Below are 25,188 nucleotides of genomic sequence, written 5' to 3'. Positions count from 1 at the left end.
AGGCAGGTGGATCTCTGTGCACCTGAGGACAGCGGGGACTACACAGTGAGACCCTGCCTTTTGTGTGAGTGAATGCATGACTGTGTGTGTGTGTGTGTGTGTGTGTGTGTGTGTGTGTGTGGGCAGGGTCAGTGGGACGGCTCAGTGGGTGAAGGCGCTAACTCCCAAGACTCATGACTTGAGCCTGATGCTGAAATTCGTGTGGTACAAGGAGAGACCCAACCCCTTCGGGTTGTCCTTTGACCTCACTTGAGCCCTGGCATACAAGCACCCCTGCCCCTACTAAAGACATGAGTGCATCTAAATGTTAAAATACGTATTAGCATATTTCTAGTTGTGCAACCGCCACCGCCATTGCTATATCTGGTTTTAGAACTTCTTATGACCCTAAAAAGAAATGTTGTGTCTAGTGACAGTTGCTCCTCACTCCCACGACTAGCCGTGGGTAATTTCAAATCCACTGCCAATTTCTCTGCATTGATGTTGGCCTCTGGTAGACAGCTCATGTGAAAGGCATCATACAAATGGAGTCTTCCGTCTGTGTCCGGCCTCTCTCGTGGGCTGTAGCAGTTATCACGCAGCCACGTTGCACGAGGTATCAGCATTCACTCCTTTTTATTGTCCGAGATCATCCTGTGGTGTGTCAGGTTGAACTGTATCTCCACCGCGCAGGGCTGTGCTGACATCGATGCTGGAGTTTTTGTTAAGTACGCAGGTCCTGTTTCTCTTGGGTAAACACCCATGAGCAGGCTTGTATGCTGAACTATTTTCTAAAATGTCTGTACTATCTGATTTTCCCATGAGCACCACGAAAGGGCCATGCTCACCAGTTGCTCATCATTCTAGGGGAGGTGAAGTGATAAGTCCTCTGATCTTAACTTGGATTAATAACTAATATAAATAATTAATATCGAGCATTTTGAAAAACTGACCATTTATACTTTGGTGAAATGTCCATTTCAGTCTTTTGACCGTTTTTACTGGTTATTTTAATTGTATTTAACCGTCTACTGCCCACACCCACCTCCCTCCCACCTCCAGCTAGTTTCTTTCCTGTTCTCTTATACCCTCCTTCTACTTCATGTCTTCATATCTTCTTCTTTGCGCTCACACGTGATTTAAAAAACCATGCAACTGACTTTTGAGTCTCGCATATTTCACTTAACATCATCTGATCTCCAGCTCCATCCCTTTCTTAAAAGCCACATAGTTGAGTTCTTTATGGCTAAATAATATTCTACTGTGTGTATGTATTATTTTACCATCCTTCCATTGCTGAGCAGCTAGGCTGACTCCATGACCTGACGGTTGTGAACAGGGTCACGATAAAGATAGCTGTAAAGGTTTCACTGTGTGCTGACATTCCCTGGGCCTTAGATCCAAGAGTGCGATAACTGGGCCATAGGGCAGCCCTAGTTTTAAAGATTGATTTATTTTATTATTATTATTTAACAGTGTTCTGCCTGCATGTACACCTGCATGCCAGAAGAGGGCACCAGATCTCATTATAGATGGTTGTGAGCCACCATGTGGCTCCTGGGAATTGAACTCGGGACCTCTGGAAGTGCAACCAGTGCTCTTAACCTCTGAGCGATCTCTCTAGGCCCCTGGCAGTTCTATTTTTAATACACACACACACACACACACACACACACACACACACACACCTGCACTTGCTGTTTTCTTAGGTTGGTCATTCTGGCTGGAGTGAGGCTGACGTTCAATCCTGTTTTCATTTGCCTTTCCCTGAAGATTAGTGATGCTAACCACCCTGAGTGGAAAAGTGTCTCCTCAGCTCCTGTACTCGTTAACTGTCTGTGCGTTTGTTTAGCAGGTTGCTGTCGTTTACATTCTGTGTGTACAGGTGTTCTGCTCACATGTCTGTCTGTGTGTCGGGTGTATGACTGGTGCCTGTGGAGGCCAGAGGAGGCTGTGAGATCCCCAGGAACTGGAGTTACAGGCAGTTGTGAGCTGCCGTGTGGCGCAGGACTCAAACTCTGGAGGGTAGCCTTTGCTCTTAACAGCTAAACCATCTCTCCCGCCCCTATTTAGTTTTTTGTTTTTTTGAGACAAGGTCTAATCAGATAGCCCCAGCTGGCCTGGATGTCACTACATAGACCAGGTGCACTTCAAACTCGCCACAATCCTCCAGCCACAATCCTCCGAGTACTAGAATTATAGGTGGGTATCAGTGCCGAGTTTGGTTTGGTTTGGTTTGGGACAGAGTTTCTCTGTGTAGTCTTGGCTGTCCTGAACTCGCTCTGCAGACCAGGCCGGCCTCCAACTCACAGAGATCCCTTTGCCTCTGCCTCCGGAGTGCTGGGATCAAAGGCGTGCGCCACCACTGTCTGGCTAATTGTTTGCAGTCTTTAAATTCTGGCTGTTAATCTTCTATGGATGAACATCCCGCAGTCATTTTCTCCTGCTCGTAGGCTATACTCTGCTCTGCAGAGATGTTTTCGTTTCTGTAATCACATCTGCCAGTTCTTACTCTAATTTCCTGAGCTATTGGATTCCTATTCACAAAGTCGTCATCTTTTGCCCGTGTTGAGATAGGTTCATCTTCCTATCATTGAGTTATGAAATATTAATTACAGATACATGATCAAATATATGATTTCACATTGTTTGCTCCAAGCAGGTGCCTCGGTTTCCCCTTCTGTTTGCCTTTAAGATCTCTGAGACAGAGCGGTGCTTCAGGTTCAGGGCTCAGGTTAAAGGGGACAGATAGTTCCTTTTTTAAGTTCTAACAAGCACATGCCAAGTCTCTTACAAGCCCCCGGGAATCAAAGGGTTAGAAGTAGCTGTTTCTTGGGGCCTGTTTACCGTCCAGTTAATCAGTAAGCCAGAATCAGAGAGCTTCCCAAAGTGGGGATGCGCAGAACCCTTCCAAAAGGTTTTCCAGGCTTAGGCGAAGAGGAGAAATGAGCCCCGGGGGCACCGTGGCTATCCTAGGGCCACAGAAATAATCCCCAGCGTCGCGGAGGCCGCTCCCCAGCCTCCTCGCAGGTTCGCGCGGTGCGCTTTGGGCTCTGGATCCTAACTGGGAGAGGGCTGCTTGGAGAGGGGGCCACGTTTCCGAGAGGCAGCTGGGAAGCTCAGCGAGATGCCAAACCTGCCCTCAGCCTTCCTGCCCCTCCTCCTGCTCTGCAAGTTTGTTGCCCCGGTGACCTTTCGTCACCACCGCTACGACGACCTCGTGCGGACGCTGTACAAGGTGCACAACCAGTGCCCGGACATCACGCGGCTCTACAACATCGGGCGCAGCGTGAAGGGGCGGTACCTCTACGTGCTGGAGTTCAGCGACCACCCTGGGAGCCACGAGCCCTGTAAGTGGTGAGCAGAGCGGGGCTGTGCTGGGCCACTAACTCCCTTCCCTTACAAATGCAGAGACAGCGGCGGCTGCGCCCGTGGGGCGCTCCGTATACCTCCTCCTCCACCTGAAGGCAGGTGGCCCCGCTCGGCTTAAAGCTTCCCTGGCCCTGGGGAGCCTCCACCCCAGTTCAGCGCCTTCCTCCTTGCTGGGTTCTGCTTGCTCAGAACCCCATGGTAAGGAGGCTCTTCCTCCTGTTTCTCTCTGCTCTCCCTTCCCTTCCATCCCCTCCCCTGCCTTCCCTCTCACCCTTGGTCTTTTTCTCTTGCTTCTTCTACCAGGATTCAATGATTGGGAACATAGCAGAAAGAGTTGAGCTCCTAGCTCTCCCGTGAGGCTAGGCTCAAGGTGGTGACTCACACTGAACAGTGTTTGAACTGGACCTGTACAGACCGCAAGGAAACAGGGAGGTGAAGAGGGAGAGAATCAGTAAGCCAGGGAAGGAGAGCTATGTTGTGTAGGAAAGGAGGCAGCGCTGGAGTGTCCCTTTAAAAGAGAGCACAGCTGTCTCACGTTAGCGACCTAGAGCAGCAGTTCTCAACCTGTGGGCCGTGACCCTTTGGGGGTTTCCTATCAGATACCCCACATATCAGATTTTTACATTATGATTCATAACAGTAACAAAGTTAACAGTCATGAAGTAGCAACGGGATGATTTCAGGGTTGGGGGTCACGACAGCGTGAGCCACTGTGTTAAAGCGTTTGGAAGGCTGGGAACCACTGGTCTAGAGGCTTGCACAGAACCTCAGTTCTGACTTCCATTAACAGTTAACGCGGTGGCGGATGGGAAGAACAAAAAGCCAGGCAGAAGCAGATTCCTTCCCCTCCCATGCCTCAAGACACTCCTTTCCGGCTCTGAAGGAGACATATTCCAGAGCCCCAAATGCCAAACAACTTACATCTTCAACTGCAAAGACTACACTAGGCTGAAGAGCACTTTATGAGAGAGGTTTTGGGGAAAAGCCATCGTCCACAAAGACTGGTCTCTGAGCAGGGTGCTGGGTGTGTCTTTATGAATGTGCTTCTCCAGTGGTGCTCTCTGGGCTTTGACCTCCATTGCACGAACCGCCAGGCAGCCTCAGACAAGTTACTTAACATCTTCCGCCCTTATGGGACCCACTCCACAGGAGTTCTCTTAAGATTAGCAATAAAGAACATGAACAGCTAATACACTTGGAGGTTCAATAAGGAGTGATCATTATTTTCCTGGATGTCTATAGATTTTCCTATTGCAATTTATCTGGAAGGGGCTTGGGGATTGCTGGGAAGGACCTAATGAAAGCCCGAGACTTTCTTCTTTTTTTGGGGGAATGGGGATGGGGGAGGTGGAGTGGGGTGAGTCTCAAGTTAGTCTGGAACTCACTAGGAAGCCAACGCTGGCCTTGAACCCATGGTCCTCCTGCCCCTTCAAGCTGGGTTGCCTTTCTGTTCCCAGTGGAACCAGAAGTCAAGTATGTGGGGAACATGCACGGAAACGAGGTGCTGGGACGAGAGCTGCTCCTCCAGCTGTCCGAATTCCTGTGCGAGGAGTTCCGGAACCGGAACCAGCGCATCCTGCGCCTCATCCAGGACACACGCATTCATATCTTGCCTTCCATGAACCCTGATGGCTACGAGGTGGCTGCTGCCCAGGTATGCAGTTCTAAGGGAGATACGTGAAGAGACTAAAGCCATCTTATGCAATGAGTGCCAAAAACAGTGTGTCCTATGTCCCATTGTAAATATCAGTAAAAAGGAAGGAAGGAAGGAAGGAGGGAGGGAGGGAGGGAGGGAAGGAAGGAAGGAAGGAAGGAAGGAAGGAAGGAAGGAAGGAAGGAAGGGAGGAAGGAAGGAAGGGTAAGACAGCTGGGGAGCTGGGGGTAACTGTGGGCTCTGATGGAACCTGAATGGTCCCTATACCGTCCAGCTAACCTTGAGATCTTGTTATGGGGACAGATGTGGAAATTCCTTGGCAACAGCTTGTAAACCGGAAAATACTGTGCAGATGTGAGAGGGCGTTACCAAGTCCCCACCTTTCTGTACTTCTAGCAGAAGAGCACAAACTTCCTCCAGATCTTGGGGTGGGGGGATTAATTCTAGATTATTCCTCTTCCTCCTGTTTTTGTTTGTTTGTTCTTGTCCCCTTTAGGCTTGTTGAGGCTTTAAATTAAACATGCTAGCCAAGTACTCTACCACTCAACTATATTTCTGAGCCCTCCCCCCCCCCTTTTTTTACGTTTTTTATTGTTGTTTGTTTTTTGAGGTGGTTTTGTTGTTTTGTTTTGTTGTTTCTTGAGGGTTTCTCTGTGTAGCCTTGGCTGTCCTGGACTCCCTTTGTAGACCAGGCTGTCTTCAAACTCACAGAGATCTGACTCAAGCTTCCAGATGGCTGGGTTCATAGCGATGCTGCTAGGCCCTAACATCTGTTTCTCTAGAGAGAGAACCATAAACCCAGGAGTGAGGATGGTTCCTAGAAGCCATGGGAGTCAGGAAAAGATTCTCTTAGGTCTTGCTGGCACCTCACTGTGACAGCCATTTCATTCTTCTGAGCTCCAGCTAAAATGCTGCCATTGTTTCAAGCCACCAGGTTTGTGGGGTTGGTTACAGCAGCAGTGGGAATCTGTTACACCATTTGCTCGGGAACCTGGGGACCTTCTGTTAGGTGATGTCCCTCCTCTCCCCTCCCTTTCCCTCCTCTTATTCCTCCTGTTCTCTACCACCGCTACCCTTCTTTTTCTTTCCCTTTCTCTTTTTGGCTTTGCTGAAGGTGAGATCCAGAAGCCTCACCCGTACGAAGCAAGCACTCTTTGACACCGAGCCACAAGCCCCAGCCCAGAGATTCCTTCCTTGCCAGCAATCATGGCCACTTGTGTGCAAAATCAACCGGGGGAGCCCATTGCTGTTGATGCTGACAGTTAAAACTACATGGCTAAGAACAAGAAGCAGCGAGACAGCCCCTACTGTGGAGGTGCAGGGCAAACTCAAGGCTTGGATAAATGATTGCACTGGGGCAGAAATCCTGTGGGTACCTCAAGAGAACTCTTTGAAATGTCATCTTTTCAGTGCAGCCCAAGAATAAAACAAGAGTGGGATGTCATATAAAAAGAGAAACCTCTGAGAATGATAAAGACTCTTAGAGAAAATTTGAATGGCAGGCATCTCTGAGCTTCCGGTAGGAAATGAGGTTCATTTACCTCACTTCCTGGAAGAGCCAACAATTTGAGCTGCACCTACTTAGTCTATTGGGCTGTAGTGGACAGTCCTCTTCTCCAGTGCCACACAAAATAGTTCTAATAACACCCCCCGCACACACACACACACACTCCGAAACAGGATCTCATGCAGCTGAGGCTGGCCTTGAGAGGTTATAAAGTGTACAAAGTGTCCAAAATTTACAAAGAGTTCACTGTGGAGGCAGTAAGTTGTCCTTATCTTGGACTGCTCCCATGGCAGTGGCAGTAGGCATTCTGAGACAGGAAAAGTGTCCAGTTCCCATGGGCAGAGGCAGGACGAGTCACATGGACAGCTCCTACTGAGTGCAGTTGGCTTAGGTAACTCCCAGTAGACAGCTCCCAGCGAGTTGCTGCTGAGGAGTTTCTGCCTTTTTGTCTCCTGCCTCCACAACCCCAGGGCAGGAAGGAGGGGCTGACTGCCCTGTGGTGGGATGGGGACCGGCCAGTGAGCCACTTGCTACTTGGCTTCTAAACATAGCTCTTAGAGGGTGAAGTAGGCCATCCAGGTTGCCCTCTGCCCGAAGCAGGGAAGGGTGGCAGTGGGTCACCACAGCTTGCGGGTCATCAGATCCTCTTGGGGTGGCAGGCCACCTCAGCTTGCTGGGGCGCCACACGCCTTGAGGTGGGTTGGAATGGGCAAGGCTTGGCATTGCCTCAGCCTGGCGCATCTGCTGCAGTGGGCTTGGCGCGGCAGATTGCCTTGACTCCAGCCTTAAATTTGGGACCTTCAGAAGCCTTAATGGGGAATTCCATTACTGTGGGTGTGCTCTGAGGGTTAATAGCCTTGCCTTATTTTCTGTTCTCTCCCACTGCTCCCTGTGTGTTATAAAAATGTGATCAGCCATCCTCCTGCTTCTGTTACCATGTCCTGCCTCCTGGGCCATTATGAACTCATCTTTCCTCCCTCCCTCCCTTTTCCCTTTCCTCCCTCCCTCCCTCCCTTTCCCCCTCCCTCCTCTTTTCTCCCCTCCCTCCTTCTTCCCCTCCCTCTGTCCCTTCTTCCCTCTGCCCCACCCAAACCATAAGCTAAAATAAACCATTTTTTGTTTCTTAAGTCGATTTTGGCCATGGTATTTTATCACAGTAATAGAAAAGTATCTAATGCAGCTAGTGTTTAAAAGTTACACCGCACTCTGGAAATATAGGACGCTCCTAAACACTCGTTTTTCCTCTCTTCGTTTCCTGAGGGCCCAAACACGTCTGGGTATCTGGTTGGCAGGAACAACGCAAATGGAGTGGACTTGAACCGCAACTTCCCGGACCTCAACACCTATTTCTACTACAACCAGAAGTATGGCGGCCCCAACCACCACTTACCCCTGCCAGACAACTGGAAAAGTCAGGTAGGAAACGGGAATCGGCACCCGAGGCAAGTAAAGCATCGCCTGGGGTTGCTTGCAGGATGCTAAGCATTCTTCATAGCAGCAGAACCCCCGAGAACGAAGCATCACCTCACTCCTTGTTAATTTACCTGGAGGAATGATAGCTGCTGAGCTTCTTTCTGTCCTTCCCCCAGCAGCATGGAGCCTTCGAGGAAGAAAGTCCTGAATCCACACAGTGGAAGGAGAAAACTGGCTCCTGCAAGTTGTCCTCTGGCCTCTGTAGCAGGCTGATGTGCGCGTGTGTTCATGCCTACACACGCGCGTGCACACACACACACACACACACACACACACACTCCAGCACGTACACACTCTGTGTGCATGAGCACACACGGACCTTCTGACTCACACTCCGGTGTTCTTTCTGCTGACACTAGATCAGCGGTTTTCAGCCTTCCCACTGCTATGGCAGTTTAACACAGTTCCTCGTGTTGTGGTGGCCCCAGCCATAAAATTATCTCTGTTGCTATTTCGTAACTGTGATTTGCTACTGTTATGAATTGTAATATAGACATTGGTGTTTTCCAGTGGTCTTAGAGTACCCCTGTGAGAGGGTCAGTCCATGCTGGAGGGGTCGAGACCCACAGGTTGAGAAACACTGTCCTGGACTGTCAGCAGAGAGCAACAGCAGTTTATAAAAGAGTTAGCTACAGAATGGGGCCCGGGGCGTCTTACTCCTGGCTTCTCCACCTTCCCTCTGTGTGACCCTTTGCAATGTAGAGCTCCCCTTGTTTCCTGCGCTCTCTCAGTGGGAGGCAGCATTTGGCAAGCTGTAGGTGATGCCAATGGTTCCATTCTGCTGTGGCCGGCTGCTGGGTGGGAAAGACTGCCACCGCTGTTTAGCCCTGACTTTTCTCATGTGTGGGATGGTTCCAGACACTCAATTTATGCTAAGCTGAGAGACTGGGGTTGGGGGGGCTTTGCATCAGCCAATCGTGCATGAACAGAGTCAGCATTTCCCCTTGGAAGTGATGCCGCTGGCACGGTGCTTAAGCGTGCCTGCCATTCTTCCCGAGAGCTTCCACTGGACTGCTCACGGTCGCATGTAACTCCGGTTCCCGGAATGTTTGATGCCCTGCACGCTTGTGGACGTGCCCACACGCAGACACGCGTATGCACACAACATAAAATAAAACCTTTTTAGGAAATGATGTAAAAGTCATGTTGACTGACGTCTTGGCTCGGTTACAGCTGTCCAGTTGGTTCCATTAAGTAACTTGAAAATAACATGGTTCTACTCAGTGTGTCCAGCCAGAAGGTGCCATGTTTTGTTGTTGTTGTTGTTGTTTTGTTTAATTTCCTGAGGCAAGGTATCGAGGTAGCCTCGGCTGGCTTCCAGCATGCTTACTGAGGATGGCTTGAAATTCTTCTGTTCCCTAAGATCTAAAGTCTGCAGTTCTGCTGGTGACTGCCCTTGGCGTTACAGCTTCCCCGGTGTGGGCGTATATGCTGGACGTGCCCATCACTGTCTGGTGCAGAAGAGCTTCCGTAACCCGGAGGCTTGCTTCTTGCCTGTTTTGTGCATTATCGCCCACATGCTTTACTTTGGAAAGGGGTTCCCTACACTTACTTTTGAAATCATCACCACAGAGGTCAAAGTTTCTCAGCTCCAGTTCTCGTATCTGGGATGCACTGTCCCCACAGGCCCCTTCTGACAGGCTTCTCCAGCCGGCCTCGTGGCGGTTCAGCCACACCTTGGCTCCTGACCTCTCACCTCTCCACAGGTGGAACCCGAGACCCGGGCGGTGATCCAGTGGATTCGCTCCTTGAACTTCGTTCTCTCAGCCAATATGCATGGTGGGGCTGTGGTGGCCAATTACCCTTATGACAAGTCCCTTGAGCATCGGTTCCGGGGTCCCCATCACACCTCCAGTTCCCCCACACCGGATGATGAGCTCTTCCAGACGGTATGCAGAACAGCACTCACCCCAGAGGCAGGGGCTTGGGGCTCGGGAGATGCAGTTCATGTCCGAGACACAGGACCCCACAGACGGTTTCCGGAAACAGGGTCTTCGAGAGAGGGGCTTTCTAAGTCACACTATCTCTGTCGATGAGCCATAAATCCAGGAGTGACTAAATCCAAACACTTTATAATTGCTATGATGAAAAGAACCCTTAAGCTGATGACAAATGAGAATAAGCCTGAAAAGTAATTACACTGTCCATGAGTCATTGGTGTGAAATGGGAATTCTGAGAGAATCTAATTTACACTTTTATGATGATATGTCTATTTTAGTGAAAAATAGACCATGCAAATTAAGATTTAAATAAAATTACAGAACAGTAGAATGGGCTGGAGAGATGGCTCAGGAGCTAAGAGATCTTGTGGCTCTTGTAGAGAACCTCAGTTCCGTTCCCAGAGTCCATGTTTATCAGCTCAAAACTGCCGGTAATACCGGCTCCAGGGGACGGGACACTGGTCTCCAGGGACACTCGCCCCACATTCACATACCCACACAACACACACACACACACAGGACCACACATAGAGATCTTTCTGAATATAGAACCGGTGGCATACGCCTTTAATCCCAGCACTTGGGAGGCAGAGGCAGGTGGTGAGTTTGATGCCAGCCTGGTCTATAGAACCAATTCCAGGCTAGGTAGGGCAAGATGTCTGAAATTTTTTAATTATTAAAAAGTAATAGGGATTATGGAGAGTCTCAGCATGTGCCTCTTTCCAGCACACGTTTCTGTCAGGACGTTTCTACTTTAGTCAGGCTTTGGTTTCTTTCAATAAACTCAGCTGGAAAAAATGGTCCAACTGAAACGGACCTCCTGGGCAGTCTGCTGTCACCCCTCCCCTTTTGACATGACAGATTTACCCCCGAGAAAGAGGAAACACTAGAATACAGAGCTCCTGGCAGCATGTACAGCTCCTGGGAAGCTGAGGCAAGCAGGAGGATTGAGTTCAAAGGCAGCTGGACAGACGTGAGACCCAATGGAGACCAATGGAGACAGAGGACAAGAGGGAGGGAGGGGACAGAGTTTGAGAACGAATCCAGAACCCCCAACTGTAGTCTGAATCATGCTCACTTACCTGGATGAATGCACACCCATACACACACACACATACACACACACACACACACACACACACACACACCCATACACACACACCACCACCACCACCGCCACCCCCATCGCCTCCTCCTCTGTCTCGGACACCCTTGCTTGCACTGAAGCATATACTACACAAGTCATTGTGGTCTCTTGGCGTCCCCCAGTTGGGCGCCTGAGCGTCGCTGTGGGAGCTGAGATTGCTCTCAGGCACCTTCTGCTCTTCCTCCAGCTGGCCAAGGTCTACTCATATGCACATGGATGGATGCACCAAGGTTGGAATTGCGGGGACTACTTTCCAGACGGCATCACCAATGGGGCGTCCTGGTATTCTCTCAGCAAGGGTGAGCAGTCCTGGGAATGGCCAGAAACGGACCGCCCCTTTCTCCTTCTCGGGGGCGTGATGGGGAAATGGAGAAGGAGAGAGCTCTCGAGAGGTCATTTGATGGTCTGTTTGTGATCCTAAAAGACCAGGGAGGGGGTAACGTGTGGGTTTTATGAAACTGATGTTTTATGCCCTAAATCTGTTGGGGCATAGGAGAAAAATAATGAGGCTGAGTGGTGAAGGGTGGGGTCTCTGAGAGTAAATCAACTTGGAATTCAGCTTGCTCCTGTACCAGCTGTGTGACTTTGGGCTAATTGCATGCCCTCTCTGTGCTTTGCTTCCCATCTCTAAGCCTGATAACGTGCCTCGCAATTCTGATGCTTTGGGTAAAGCAGTTAGAAACACCTGGCTTCTAAGTTCTCTTGTTTCCAAAAGCAGCACAGGTGGGGTGCAGGCCGCAGCAGGTGATCAGAGGGACTGGTTCCCCTGAAGGCTCGGGACCCTGGCTACCACCTTCCCACAGCAGGGCCCGCCATGGGCATGGGCCGTTCATCGCGAAAGCTCAAGGAGCTCTAGCAGTGGGCACAGCCCACCCCCTTCCCTGCACCTCTCCCCCCTCTTCCCTGTAGTTCCCCTGCCCTGCTCTCTGCACTCTGTCCCCTCCCCTGCAGTCCCCCTTCTCCCCGCTCCCACCTGCCCTGTTCCCTGCACCTTGCCTGCGACTGGCTCTGGATAAACATCTGTCTTGAACCTTCCACTGTTAAGGACAGGGAAGAGGCTAGACCAGAGACCTGGGTTCTCTCAGGAGCTGTTCACACTTGTCTTTTTCCATACTCTCTCCTCTGAGCCATCCGTATTGATAAGGGCTGAGTTGCTGTTTGGTCCTGGGGAGAATAGAGAGGAGAAAGCCAAGGAGTCAAAGTGCACCGAGAAGTTAGACTTGTGGCCCCAAACCCACCTGAACACAAAGGTAGACTGATTTCTCTACCCTTATGTAAGGAAGCCGGCCTCCACATCCCCTGGATTGGAAGAATCAGATATGCTTTTTCAAATCATGCTTGTTTGTTTCCTTTCTCCTTTCCACCCTCCCTGTCCTCTGAGGAGGCATGGCGCATGCCTCCTAAGAGAATCTCCACTCTAAACCAAACCAGCACAGTCCCCAGATTAACAGTGATTAATTAGGTCAATTATGTCTATCTCAGCAGTGTGGCCTCCGACCTTATCCTGGAAGTTGTTAGATGTAGAAACGTGGGGCCCTTACCCTGAGCCTCCTGAATCAGAAACTCTGGGTGTAAGGTCCAATGATCAGTGTCTAGCTGGGTGGCCCAGCCTTCCAGGGGACTCTAGTGCATGGGAAGAAACCACTTATTCACTTGGTGGTTATTGGTCTCTGGATTAGCCAGGGTTCTCTAGAAGAACAGAGCCCATAGGGTGAATATATGTTAAAAAGGAATTCATTAGACTCCCGCACAGGATAGAGTCTGAGTGGCCCAACAGTGGCTGTCCTCACACTGAAGCCACCAAGGACCTGGCACCTGCACAGTCCTAAAAGCTGGGCCTCTCCCACTCAGGTGCTGAAGGCCCGGATTATTCCTGGGGAGCCCATGGCCTTCAGCCCATGTCGTAAGACCAAAGGTTCTAATGGCAGCAGCAGCGACAGTGGCAGAAACAACAGGGTAGATGAACATGCCAGCGAGACACAAAGACAAGCAGGCAAGGCTTTCCCCTGAACCTCCTTTCATCTGGGTTTCTGCTCTAAGGATGTTGCCTGCAGTTAGGATGGGATTTCCCGGTTCCGATGGCTAAAGTTCCTCGTAAATGTTCCCAGCAGCGTATCTCTTAGTTGAGTCCAGGCCCAGTTAGGCGAACAACCAAGATTAGCTCCCAGCCCCCAGCTTCCTCCAGTCTTTTTTATTTTATGTGTACAAGTGTTTGCCTGGGGCCCGAGGAGGCCGGAAGGTGTCAGCTCTCCTGGAACTGGACAGTTGCGAGCTGCCTATCGGGGTTGGGGTCTGACCCGGGTCCTCTGGATGAACAGCCAGTGCTTGTAACTGCTGAGCCATCTCTCCGGCCCCCTGCATTCTTTTTTAACAGCTGCTTGCTCTCATCAGCATAAAGAACAAGTGCAGAGGGAGGCTAACTACGTAGATAATTATTTTTCAATTTTTATTGTGGCAAAATACAGAACTTACTGTCCTTTGGGTTTGTTTTTGTTTTGTTTTGTTTTTTGTTTTTTTGTGACAGGGGTTCTTTGGCTGGCCTAGCATTTACTCTGTAGTCTAGGCTAACCCTGACCTCACATCAAGCCTCCAGTCTCTAGAGGGCAGAGATTATAGGCGTACACCACCAGGAGCTTATTACACTCTTAACATTGTGCAGCTGGCCCCACCGCCATCTCTAGACTCTTCCCACTGTGCTCCGGTGCCCATGCTGCCTCTATGACTTCGACTAGCCTGGGCATTTTGTAATATTGGAATCATGCAATATTTGTCTTTTGACTCTGGGCTAGTTTATCGCACTAGTGTGGCATTCTCACAGCTCATCAAGGTATATGCTAGAAATTCCTTTCTTCGGAAGGCAGATCCCAATGTATGCGTGCACCTCATTTTCTTTGTATGCTGATGGATATCGTCTGGATGTATACTGATGGATATCAATGGACAACGGGCTCTGTCTACTTTCTGATTAGTAAGAATAAGTCTACTATGAGCGTGGATGTAAAAATGCCTCTTTGAGATCTTGACTTCAGTGCATATCTAGAGCTGAAATTGTTGGATTAGATGATAAATCTTTTCTGTAGTAGCTGTATCATTTTATACTTTTATCGATGGTTCACAGGCTCCGATTTCTCTACACCTTTATCATTGTTTTCTGTCCTCATCCCTCTCTCTAGCAGTCACCCAGTGAGTACAAGCTGGTCTCACACAGCAGCTTGGTTTGCGCTGCTCTGGAGATTAATGATGTTGAACATCCGTTTTGTGTGCTTATCAGCCTTTTACACATTTTCTTTAGCTCAGTATCTATTGAAGTCTCTCTGTGTATCCATTCTTTTATTTATTTTTGTATTTATTTTGAGACAAGGCTTTACTTTGTAGACCAGGATCAGGGACTTGCTATGTAGATCAGGTTGGCCTTAAACACACAGAGATCCTCCTGCCTCTGCCTCCCAGATAAGCATTAACAGATGTCAAGAGGCAAAGGAGGTAGTGATGAAGATATAGTGGAGACGTCATGACTAAAGGGAATGATGGGATGTGGTGATGGCAGGAGGTGGGTCCTTTGTGATTTCATATCATTTTAAAAGTATATGTCCAATAACACGGGCAGCTGTGCTGATTAAGCCAACTAAGAGAATAAGAACCCTTTCATTTTGGCCGGCTACCAAGAGCTGGCTCACACCTCAAAGTCTCTTGTTACCAAAGAGATCAAATCCCCATCACCTTGGCGATGGGGAAGAGGAGACAGGAAAGTCATTGTCCTTGCTGGTGGCGAGCTTAGCTCCAGGTTCAGGGAAAGACCCTCTCTCGAGGGAGGAAGGCAGAGCATGACTGATGGAGCCGGAGCAGGACACCTGAGAGATCCTTGAGCCTCTATGTGTGCACATGAGTATGTACCTGCACATGTGTGTGCGCGCACACACACACACAAGGGGAATTAAATCATGAAATGGAAGGGACAAAGGCTTCAGGTGACAAGATTAACAAAGAAAGAAAACTGGAGAGAGAGAAAGGCATATGACCCGAGACTGGGGTAACGACTTTGTGTGGGGTAAGCGTTAACAGATGTCACGAGGCAGAGGAGGTGGCGATGAAGACGTAGGGGCACCATCGTGACTAAAGGGAACGAGGGGACGTGACGATGGTGGGCGCCTCAGGAGGAGGATACGCCACTGCCTCTTTCCCTAGGAATGCAAGACTTCAATTATCTCCACACCAACTGCTTTGAGATCACGCTGGAGCTGAGTTGCAACAAGTTTCCCCCCCAGGAGGAGCTGCAGCGGGAGTGGCTGGGGAACCGGGAAGCCTTAGTCCAGTTCTTGGAACAGGTAAGGTCTCATCTTTTCAACTCTCGTGGTTGCTGCAGGGGCGGCTGGGGTTCCCACAGGCTCAGGCCTCCACCCAGCTCTGACTCAATGCAAGAAGCACTCTACTCACGGGATTTTTTTTCCCCCTTCAATGTCCTGGAGCACAGCTGTCTGTCAAAAGCTTTCCTCTAAGCTGGGGATTCTGGGTAAACATGCCTCTATCCCTGTCTGTGTGGAGCTGACATTTTAATGAGAACAGACAATGGACAAAGTAAGAAAGTGAGTCCTGTTAAAGTGTTAAAGACTATGAAGAAAGCTTTATGGAGAAGGTGACTCTTACACAGGGTCCAAGGAGCAGGGGGGGCACAGTCAGGGCAGGTGTCAGGAGCAGGGACAGGACCCTCCAAACACAGGCCTTGAAGAAGAGCCAAGCTCCGCCTCTGAAAGCCTCACATGCCCTGTAGTGGCTTCTGTCAAAAACCAGGGTGACAAGGCTCAGGAGGAGGTGGAGAGACCTGTCTCCCTGGGCACTGTCATGGGGAGTGGAAAGTCAGGTTGCTTCTGTGGAACACAGTGTGACAGAGCTTCCAGAAAATCAAAAAACAGCCTGAAGTTTAGCTCAGTGATAAAGCACTTGCTTAGCATGTGCAAGAGCCAAAGTTGGGTCTCTTGACCAACAAAAGAAACCCTAATTAAGATAAAATGATCATATTACTCAGCACGGTTAAACTCCAAAGAAGTGGAATCAGATAGACAGACAAGACAGGAAGGAAGGAAAGAAGGAAGGAAGGAAGGAAGGAAGGAAGGAAGGAAGGAAGGAAGGAAGGAAGATTATTCAGCCTTCAAAACACAGTAAGCGCTGACTCATGCCTTAGCGTGGATGGACCTTGAGGACATTGTGTTAAATGAGATAAGCTAGTTATAAACTCAGATCTTGTGTGACTCCGTTTAGACAGAGTTCCTTCAGTCATAGAGACAGATTGTGGAATGGTGGTGGGACTGGGAAAGCAGGAGGTGGGGCAGAAAGTGGGAGGATGGGGAGTTGAGTTTAAGGTGAGCAGCTTTGGTGCCGTCAGATGAAAAGAGTTCTAGTGATGAGTTGTTATGCTGGGCACACGCTACAGATGTACTCAACAAACTGGACTGTACAACTTACAGTATGAGTATTTCATCACGAGTTATTTTAAATTCTCTCTGTGTGTGTGAGCGTGTGTGTAGGTGCATCCGCGCCATGGCGCTCGTGTGGAAATCAGAAAGCAGCTTGTGGGAAGGAGTCTGTTCTCTCCCTCCTCCACTTGGGTCCGGAATCAAACTCAGGCTGTCAGGCTGAGCAACGAATGCCTTTACCCACTAAGCCATCTCTACGGCCCTGACCACAGTGTAAAGCTTTTAATTAAAATAAAACTCAAGGTTAGACCAGTAGGGGCTGGAGAGGTGACTCAGCGGTTGGGAGCACTGGCTGCTCTCTCAGAAGACCCCAAGTTTGGTTTCCAGCACACTCATGGTGGCTCACAACCATCTAAGACTACAGTCCCCAGGCTCTGAAGTCCTCTTCTGGCCTCTTCAGGCACCAGGCATGCACACGGTACATAGGCACACATGCAGACGAAATACCCAAATGCAACCAGTCAATCACTCACTCAATCAATAAATGTGAGCAATTAGATTAGCAGGGTGGCTAGGATGGAAACAGTCCTGAAGAACAAGCAGAGGGTAACTGTCATGGGGCTGGGCAGGTAATGAACTGTGGCCTTCCAGGCCAGCACAGGAGCCCAAGGCCTTGCTGGGCTGTGGGAGGAAAGGTAGTCTGGTCTGACCGTGTCTCCAACAGGATCCTCCCTGTACTGAGGAGGGATTATGGGGGTGGGGAGCAGTGAAGAGCTGGTTTACCGGCTGCTGCCATGGTGTTAATGAAGGTGGGCTGCAAGGAGCCTTGGGGAGGGCCGGAGCCTCTCCAGCTGTACAGGCATTCTGTGATTCTCACTCTCAGTGGCTGCTGTCTCCTGCAGGTTCACCAGGGCATCAAGGGAATGGTGCTTGACGAAAACTGTAACAACCTCACAGGGGCTGTCATTTCTGTCACCGGCATCAATCATGACGTCACTTCAGGTAGGCAGGAAGGGAGTTTCTGCTCCTTGTGTCCTTCAGAAGAACTAGGGACCAGTTTGCAAGCCAGGAGGACCAGCAGGAACATCAGGGACACTGGAGGTAAGGCATGGAAGGAAGGAAGGAAGGAAGGAAGGAAGGAAGGAAGGAAGGAAGGAAGGAAGGAGGAAGGAAGGAAGGAAGGAAGGAAGGAAGGAAGGAAAGAAAGAAAGAAAGAAAGAAAGAAAGAAAGAAAGAAAGAAAGAAAGAAAGAAAGAAAGAAAGAAAGAAGGAAAGGGTACCAAGTATGGAGCCAAAAGCAAGCTCTGCTTGGAGCAGCCAGGATACAGAAACTCTTCCACTTCTGGAGTGAGCAGGCTCTGAGTGCAGAGAGCTCCTGGTCAGAGCCTGGGGATCACGTGGAGACAGTCTTGTTAGGAATATTTCTGGGCTTGACGCTATTAGTAATGATGGAGTGGAATAGGCCAAGAAGGACAATAACACACATGCTTGGCTTTCCCTCTGGCTCGGGCATTTCCCACCTGTCCATTCAGGAGAAGCTAATAGTTTCCTCCTGCAGGCTGGGTCTGAGGCAAGCTGTGAGCTGTGGAGCAGTCTGGGCACTCCCCGGGGCCCGCCGGAAGGGTACTGGCTTGGTTTCTTTCGATGTTGCTATGGTGAAGCACTCTGAAAAAAGCAACTTAGGGGAGAAAGGGCTTGCTCATAGTTCCGGGGTCAGAGTTCCACCATAGTCGGGAGTCAGGGTGACAGGAGCTCAAAGCATCTGGGAACTTACACCCACAGTCAGGAAACAGGGCGACAAGAATATGCGTGCTAGAACTCGGAGCCTTTTCTCAGCTACACTCTGAGGACCTTGACTGTGCACCTGGCATCACTGACAGGTGGAGACAGCCAAGGCCCTCTTTGAAGAAAAATCTAGAAATGGAGCTTTTGTAACACAATTGCTAGTTACCCCTGAGCATAAGCCCCCAATTAAAACAACAACAGTTTCCGGATGTAATCTAAAGAGTCCAATATGTGCATAATGACACACTGCATTGCAAAAGGATTTTAAAGTAAATTACAGGGCTGGGGGTGGGGCCTGGTGAAGCACTGGGTTCAGTCCTAGCCCTGAGTCAGCTAGGCACGGCGGCACACACCTGTAATCCCAGCATAGACCACTCAAGGTTGTGTGAGGTTGAGACCAGCCTGGAAGGCCTGAGATCCCGTCATGCATCTCAGAGAGAGAGAGAGAGAGAGAGAGAGAGAGAGAGAGAGAGAGAGATAATAGTAACAGAAAAAAAAATGGCCTCACTACTGCCTGTGTCGTTCTTTGTTTTGTTTTGCACTATATAGTGCTGGCTGGCCTGGAGCTCCCTGTGTGGACCAGGTTGGCCTTGAACTCACAGAGATCCCAACTTTAGCCTCCAAAGTGCTGGGATTAAAGGCATGTACCATCAGGCCCAGTTGCCTGTATCCTTCCCTATTGAATTTACTTCTCGTATTCATTAACTTCTCATTAATTTATTTATTTTGTGCATGTGTCTGTTTGGGCACACTTGTGCCACAGTGAGTGTGAGTTCCAGGGACCCCACCCAGGCCCTCAGCTTGGTGCCCTCTTTTTGTTCGTTTGTTTTCTGAGGCAGGGTCTGATTGAGGCTGGCCTTGAACTCCGGATTCTCCTGACGGTCCAACATGCTCAGCTGCTAAAGGAAATGTTAATTGATTTTTAAAGATTTTATTTATTTTTGATGTGTGTTGGGGTGCTTCACCTGCATGTGTGCCATGTGCATGCAGTGCCCGAGGAGGCCAGAAGGGGGCATTAGAACCCTCTAGAAGATAATCCTGTCCTGTAGGAGCAGGGACACAAACCCAGGTCCCTAACTGCTGAGCCACCTCACCAGCTACCCTCACAATTGATTTTAATGGGATGAAGGATCATTAACCGAAATTTTACAACCCCACCCTAAAACAATAAGCTTCCTTTCATTTTTGTTTTCTCTTTAACGTTTGAAGGTGACGGAAGAGATGATAAACAGTAAGGGCTGGAGATGTGAAGCCCCGGCTCCAGTCCCAGCCTCACGGAAGTTAGGCATGCAGTCCACATGATCCCAGAACTAGAGAGGTTGAGGCAGGAAGGCCGTACATTTTCGGGCCATCCTCAGGCAAAATAACTAGTGTGGGGTTATATAAAATATTATATAGCCTGTCTTAAAAATAAAATATCTATCTTTTCTGGCTGATGTGGTGGCACACGCCTGTAATCCCAGCACTCAGAAGGCTGAGGGAGGAAGATCATGAATGTGAGGCCAGCTCGCATAGTGACTCTGATGGTAGTTTGGGTCAGAAAAGAGAGAGAAGTTTGGGGGAGCTTCTCAGGCCAGACCATTAGTGACCGTTTAGTCTGACTCTGGCCTGTATAACATTCCCGTAGCTTGTCCAGGGTCTTGATTCAGCCTCTTGAGGGCCCACAATTCTATACAGGAGTCTATTTCTTTCTTTGACAGCTGCTTCTCACAGTAGTTTCTGCTTTTCTCTGGCAAAATCTGCCTTTCTACAGTGCTAGACTCAGGGAAGTCTGTTTACCAACCATCCTTTTCTTTGCAATGGCTTTTTAAATGTCAGAGGGATCAGCACTTTCTCATCTGGCAAAATATTAGCAGTCATTTCCACCTTTTCTCGTCCCTAGTGACTTTTTGCTGAGCACGAATCTGTATTAGACCCAGGATCTAGAGCAGACTGGAGTTTGAGACGCAGCATAGTGGAGCCTTCCCAGGAGTGGCTCCTACTGAGGAACGTTCTTCTGAACACTTTAGCTGTTATAGGTTTCATCACACTGTGAGGAAAAAAAACAAAACAAACAAAGGAAAAACAGGCTTGTGGCCACCTCGAACCTCCCGCTCGCTTTCATAGCCAGGTTCTGTCTGAAGTGGGTTTGAAGACAGCTGAGTTCCATCCTTCTGTGTTTAGGTGAACACGGGGATTACTTCCGGCTGCTGCTTCCCGGTACTTACTCTGTCACAGCCAAGGCCCCAGGGTACGACCCAAAAACAATGACCGTGACCGTGGGGCCTGCAGGACCAACACGGGTGAGTCACCCCGAGCCTTAGACGGCACATTGCTCAGTTCCCCGCTTGACTTTTCGTGGTTCACCTCTTTGACTCAGCCTGCCTCTCTCGTCCTGCTTCTTCCTCTGTAAATTTAGTGCTAACACTTCGTCGTGGTTAAGGTTTCTGTGGTTGAGACAAAACACAATGACTATAAAAGCAGGTTGGGGAGAAAAAGGTTTATTTGCTTTTCACTTCTTTGTTACTGTTCATTATTGAAGGAAGTAGGGACAGGAACTCAAAGAGGGCAGGCTCCTGGAGGCAGGAGCTGATGCAGAAGCCATGGGGTGAAGGGGTGCCGCTTACTGGCTTGCTCCTCGTGGCTTCCTCAGGCTGCTTTCTTATATAACCCAGGACCAGCAGGCCAGGGAAGACACCATCCACAATGGGCTGGGCCCTTCCCCATCAATCACTAACTGAGAAAATGCCCTACAGCTGGATCTCATGGAGGTATTTTCTCAACTGAGGCTCCATCCTCTCTGATGACACTAGCTTGTGTCAAGTGTCACAAATCCAGCCAGTACACACCTCCTCTCGAAGGACTGCACAGAGAAAGCACAGGTCCACAGAGGGTGCACCGCACAGGCTGTTTAGTAAGCGCTGCGGCCCTGGAGCTGCTCCAATCAGCACTGGTAACTTCTTCATGGCCACGGACAGGGGCTACCACGAGGTGGCGCTCTGCAAGCCGTCTGTGCCCTGTGGTCTCAGGCTCTCTTTCCCGTGGCTGCCCTCCACGATCAGCCACCTCCGGCCTCAACTCTCCACAACCCTCCTTTAGAGAAAGGACAGGAAACAAAGAACCATTGACTTACATGGATGTCAACCCATCATGAAATCAGGCAGAGCATCTTTTTACATGCTTTTGAGCAGTTGCTGGGCTTTCCAGCATTGCCGTACGAGAGCTTTCCACAACTGCCCATTTTAACCTTCACAGCCCCCTGTAAGTACCACACAGTGAGAGGATGGTGGGGGTGGGATTCACCTCCTAATATGTCGCCGGGACAGACACTACCCTCCCTGCCTGTTCGCAGAACCCTGGAAGCCAACGGAGCAAAGAGAACTTCAGGTCTTTAAAAAAATTCCTCTAAAACTTGAGATCATTGCCGCGCCCCTGCCCTCACACCGTCTCTCTGTGTCTGTGTGTGTGGGGGGGAGTGTATATATGTTCGAGCATGCGTTGTGAGAATGAGGCGTGGCCATGCCATGATGGAGGTCGGAGAACAATTTCAGGTTCCTTATTGGAAGCACTGTCTCCCTGTTCTCTGCTGCAGCTGTGTGTACTCTAGGCCAGCTGGTCTGGGAGCTGCCAGTAATGGGATTACAGAGGCACACGCTGCTTTACGTAGGGTTTCGGGGATTCACACTCAGGTCTTCACACTTGTATGGCAAGAGCTTTATACTGATGGGGGGGGGCGGGGTAGAAGACAGCCCTCCGTCATGCAGAACCCTGTTTCTCAGCCAGCCAATCCCCTTTCTTCCCTGTTCCACCCTAAACCGTATGTGGCCCAGCAGCAGCCACGTACATAAATGTGCACTGTAGGCAGGCCAAATGTAAACATCTCCACAGCATATTGACTTCTGCCTATTTCAGGGTGACCCCCCCCATATCCTTTAAATAAACTAGCATAACCTTTCATGTGTCAAGTATAACTGAGAGGCACAAGCTGTCATTTGGATGTAATATTCAGAGACAGTAGTGGCTGCCAGTCTGCTTACTGACTGCGTTACTGTCTACTTTGTTTCCATTTGTATTTTAGAGCAGTTAGCCACTTGCTTGAGGAAAGAAAACAGATATTTACTAAAGGGTCTTTGTATTACAGTGAAGAGGATTAAAATCGCTCCCAGAGCCCAGCACTCTCTCCAGACTCGAGTTTTTCTTTTGCCCTGTCGGCTCCTCCTCTCTAGTCTCCTCTCTTTTCTCGCTTTCCTTGGTTTATGTGTTTACTAAATGGGGAGTAGGAAGTGGTTGGCTCTGACTCCCTCCACACCCCTTTACAGAACTAGCAAAAAAAAAAAAAGTCTGGCCAGGGATTTTTATGGAAGAGGCAGTTAACTCAGCAGGGTGTTTGTAACTCCCTGCCTCTCACAGGGAGGGGCCGCCAGGGAAGCCCAGGGGAGAGGAGTTAGGACTTGGTGTCACTCCTGCCTCCATTGCTGCCACACCCAGTGTCCCACACCCAGTCCGCAGCATCTGTCCATTAGTGTTCCGTGGCTAGTGGACAGCTGTGCACAGCCCTTGGAAGATCACACAGATGCTCATGTAATCTTGGGCTCGAGAATGCAGGGGGCTGTGGTACCACACCCCTTTATTCCCAGCACTCTGGAGACAGAGGCAGGTGGATCTCTGTGAGTTCAAGGCCAGCCTGGTCTACAAAGCAAGTTCTAAGTAGCCAGGGCTATGTAGTGAGACCTCGTCTCAAAAAGGTAAAAAAAAAAAAAAAAAAAAAATCCATCCAGGCAATTTTGATCAACTTTTCCATTCTCTGTTGCCAAGCAGTATGGCAGAAGGTTGAGACGCTCATTGGCATGCATGGTACGTACTCACAGGGCCAGCAGGCAGGAAAAGGAGAGTAAGACCCCTTCAGTCATCACTCTTGCACTAAGCAGGGTTTCTGTGGCTGGAGGTATAGAAAGAAGTTTTTGCTGATATATGTGTTTTTAAAAACCATACATTTAGTTCATCCAGCTGTCACACACTTCCTATCACTAGTGATTGATTCCCTCCCCCTCTTTTGGAAATAATTGCCAAGTCTGCGGGACCCCACCATTAGAACCTGGTGCAATGGGGAAAAGTCCAGACGGGATCTTAGCTTCCGCCTTGCCCTTGCAGGTCGACTTCCAACTCAAGCGAAGCACGTCTGGCCGAGGACAGGGAAGCAGGGCAAAGCAGGCCCGGATACACAGAAAGAAAGACCTGGCAACAAAGCGACATCGAGGCCCTGCCTGAAGCCCAGCACCCAGGGCCACACACAGCAAGGCCAGGGCCCCGCTCTCCAACCCGTGGCCACACTCTTATTATCTGGGACATGGTTAGACATAAGCACATACAGAACAGTCCCGAGCATTTCTCTCTGTCCCAGGAGCAAGCCTTCCTGGGCCAGCATTAAAGGAGTCAGAACCTTGTGGAATGTGGCGCCACTGTGCATGCCTCCAGCAGGGTTCTGGAGACCTTCTTTCTGGGAGTTTGGTTTGGGTGCCATGCCAGTGTGTACTGCATGCTGAGACAGGTTGCAGCCGGCCATCCTCTGTTTCCAGAGTCTAGCGTGGGGCTGGTGACAATGTGGCGCTGCTGACAATGTGGCGCTGCGTAAGCTGTTCAAATGACTGCAGCGCTGAGGTGACCCAGAATTGCCTGGACCATTTCCGCAATGGCCACTGGTTTCCCAGCAAGAAGATGTGCCCTGCAGGGCCCAGTTCCCCGTCCCTCACCCATGAGCACTGCCAACAAGTTACTTTCCGGGTATGGAGGAGACCTGGCGCTCCTGTAGCCTGGGAACGTGTCCTGCAGGGAAATGTTCTGGGCCTTGCTGAGTCCCAGCTGAACCCACTGGTGCCGACTGCAGCGCTGAGAAAATTAGATGTTTCCCAAGACTTTGTGTCATCTTCCATCTCATGCCTAGAGTGTGCAAGCTCGTGCACCCTCGTCAGGCTGGTGTCCCAGGTCCTCTGTCCCGGGGGCTGGCTGTTGGAGAGTGGTCTGAGTTTCCACAGCTGTCCCACTAGCGAGCCCAGCTTTTCCTCGGGGTGAGCAGTTCCCCTCTCAGGTCCCAGGGCACAGCTTCACACACATCAGCAGCTGTGGGGACCTGCTGTCCTCCGTGACCTAACACACTCTTTCTTGATCTATACTTGAGCCGCCCCAGTCTGTGGGCAGAAGGAAAAGGGATGAAGACACATTGTCTTCCCTCTTAGAGAAGTTGCTCATCAGGCTTAAAGGCTAATGCTTTCTTTCTAGTTCCCCAGTCTGCATTCCTTGGGTCCCTTCTTCTGATGACGCAGCTTTGAGAGGGCACAGCAAGCTCAGCGACACGAGAGGCCTTCACTTGTCAAGGATGCTACATTTTTCTAGGTTGTCTGAATACTGCTTACTTTGTCTTCAGGTTCCCCAGCACTAAGACATCTGACAAGCTGAGGTTTACAAAATGAAGGCACAGAGTGCTCGCTGGCACAGCCAGACTTGCCTTCATGCTAGGGACCTTCGTTAAGTCCCTGCTCACACAGAATGCAGAGGATTCAGAGAGGAAGGAAGCATGGCCCGTGGTTTCAGTGCAGCCTTGTAGCCGGGAAAACCCGTGAAATGGTGAAATGATTGTCGTAATTGCTGTGGCCCTGTATCTCTGAGGTGGTGTGGGGCGGCCATGAGAGGAGCCTGTTCCAGCCTGAGCTGAGACATACTAAAGTCAGACAGAGCCAGATGTAAAGGTGCCGGAGTGTGGGGGCTGAGGGGGATGTCAGTCTGAGAAGTGACCTTCTGGGAAGGTGCCGGTCTTGTCAGGGTTCTACAGGGAACACAGCATTGTGGGGCTGAGTGAGACGCTGAGGCAGGAGTGTCTGGGAGGAACTAGTACACAGAGTAATTTGGGCTTTATCCCCAGAAGACCCAGAACACTGAAGGGTTC

General features: G+C 50.0%; 1 protein-coding gene across 2 annotated transcripts; it reads left to right on the top strand.

The window, feature by feature from the left end:
* Window positions 1-2,900: 2,900 nt before the first annotated feature.
* Cpn1 (carboxypeptidase N subunit 1) lies at window positions 2,901-23,697 on the top strand. 2 transcript variants are annotated; one of them, XM_021644656.2, is made up of 9 exons: window positions 2,901-3,329; window positions 4,809-5,005; window positions 7,773-7,928; window positions 9,692-9,874; window positions 11,261-11,372; window positions 15,259-15,398; window positions 17,387-17,486; window positions 20,433-20,551; window positions 23,400-23,697. In XM_021644656.2, the coding sequence occupies exons 1-9, from the start codon at window positions 3,107-3,109 to the stop codon at window positions 23,514-23,516; spliced, it is 1,347 nt and encodes a 448-aa protein (XP_021500331.1). In that variant the 5' UTR covers window positions 2,901-3,106; the 3' UTR covers window positions 23,517-23,697. The 2 variants fall into 2 exon arrangements, with proteins under 2 accessions (XP_021500331.1, XP_060245980.1); XM_060389997.1 differs by lacking the exon at window positions 2,901-3,329 and adding an exon at window positions 3,378-3,549.
* Window positions 23,698-25,188: the final 1,491 nt, after the last annotated feature.

Source organism: Meriones unguiculatus, chromosome 1 (genome assembly GCF_030254825.1).
Source record: "Meriones unguiculatus strain TT.TT164.6M chromosome 1, Bangor_MerUng_6.1, whole genome shotgun sequence".
Taxonomy (NCBI): Eukaryota; Metazoa; Chordata; class Mammalia; order Rodentia; family Muridae; genus Meriones; species Meriones unguiculatus.
Note: the sequence above shows the minus strand (reverse complement) of the source record. Positions and strands in the feature narration are given on the sequence as shown.

Coding starts and splice junctions, on each gene's coding strand:
- Cpn1 (XM_021644656.2), top strand. CDS start 3,107: ATGCCAAACCTGCCCTCAGCCTTCCTGCCCCTCCTCCTGCTCTGCAAG. Junction 3,330..4,808: donor CCCTGGGAGCCACGAGCCCT/GTAAGTGGTGAG, acceptor TTCTGTTCCCAG/TGGAACCAGAAGTCAAGTAT. Junction 7,929..9,691: donor CAGACAACTGGAAAAGTCAG/GTAGGAAACGGG, acceptor ACCTCTCCACAG/GTGGAACCCGAGACCCGGGC.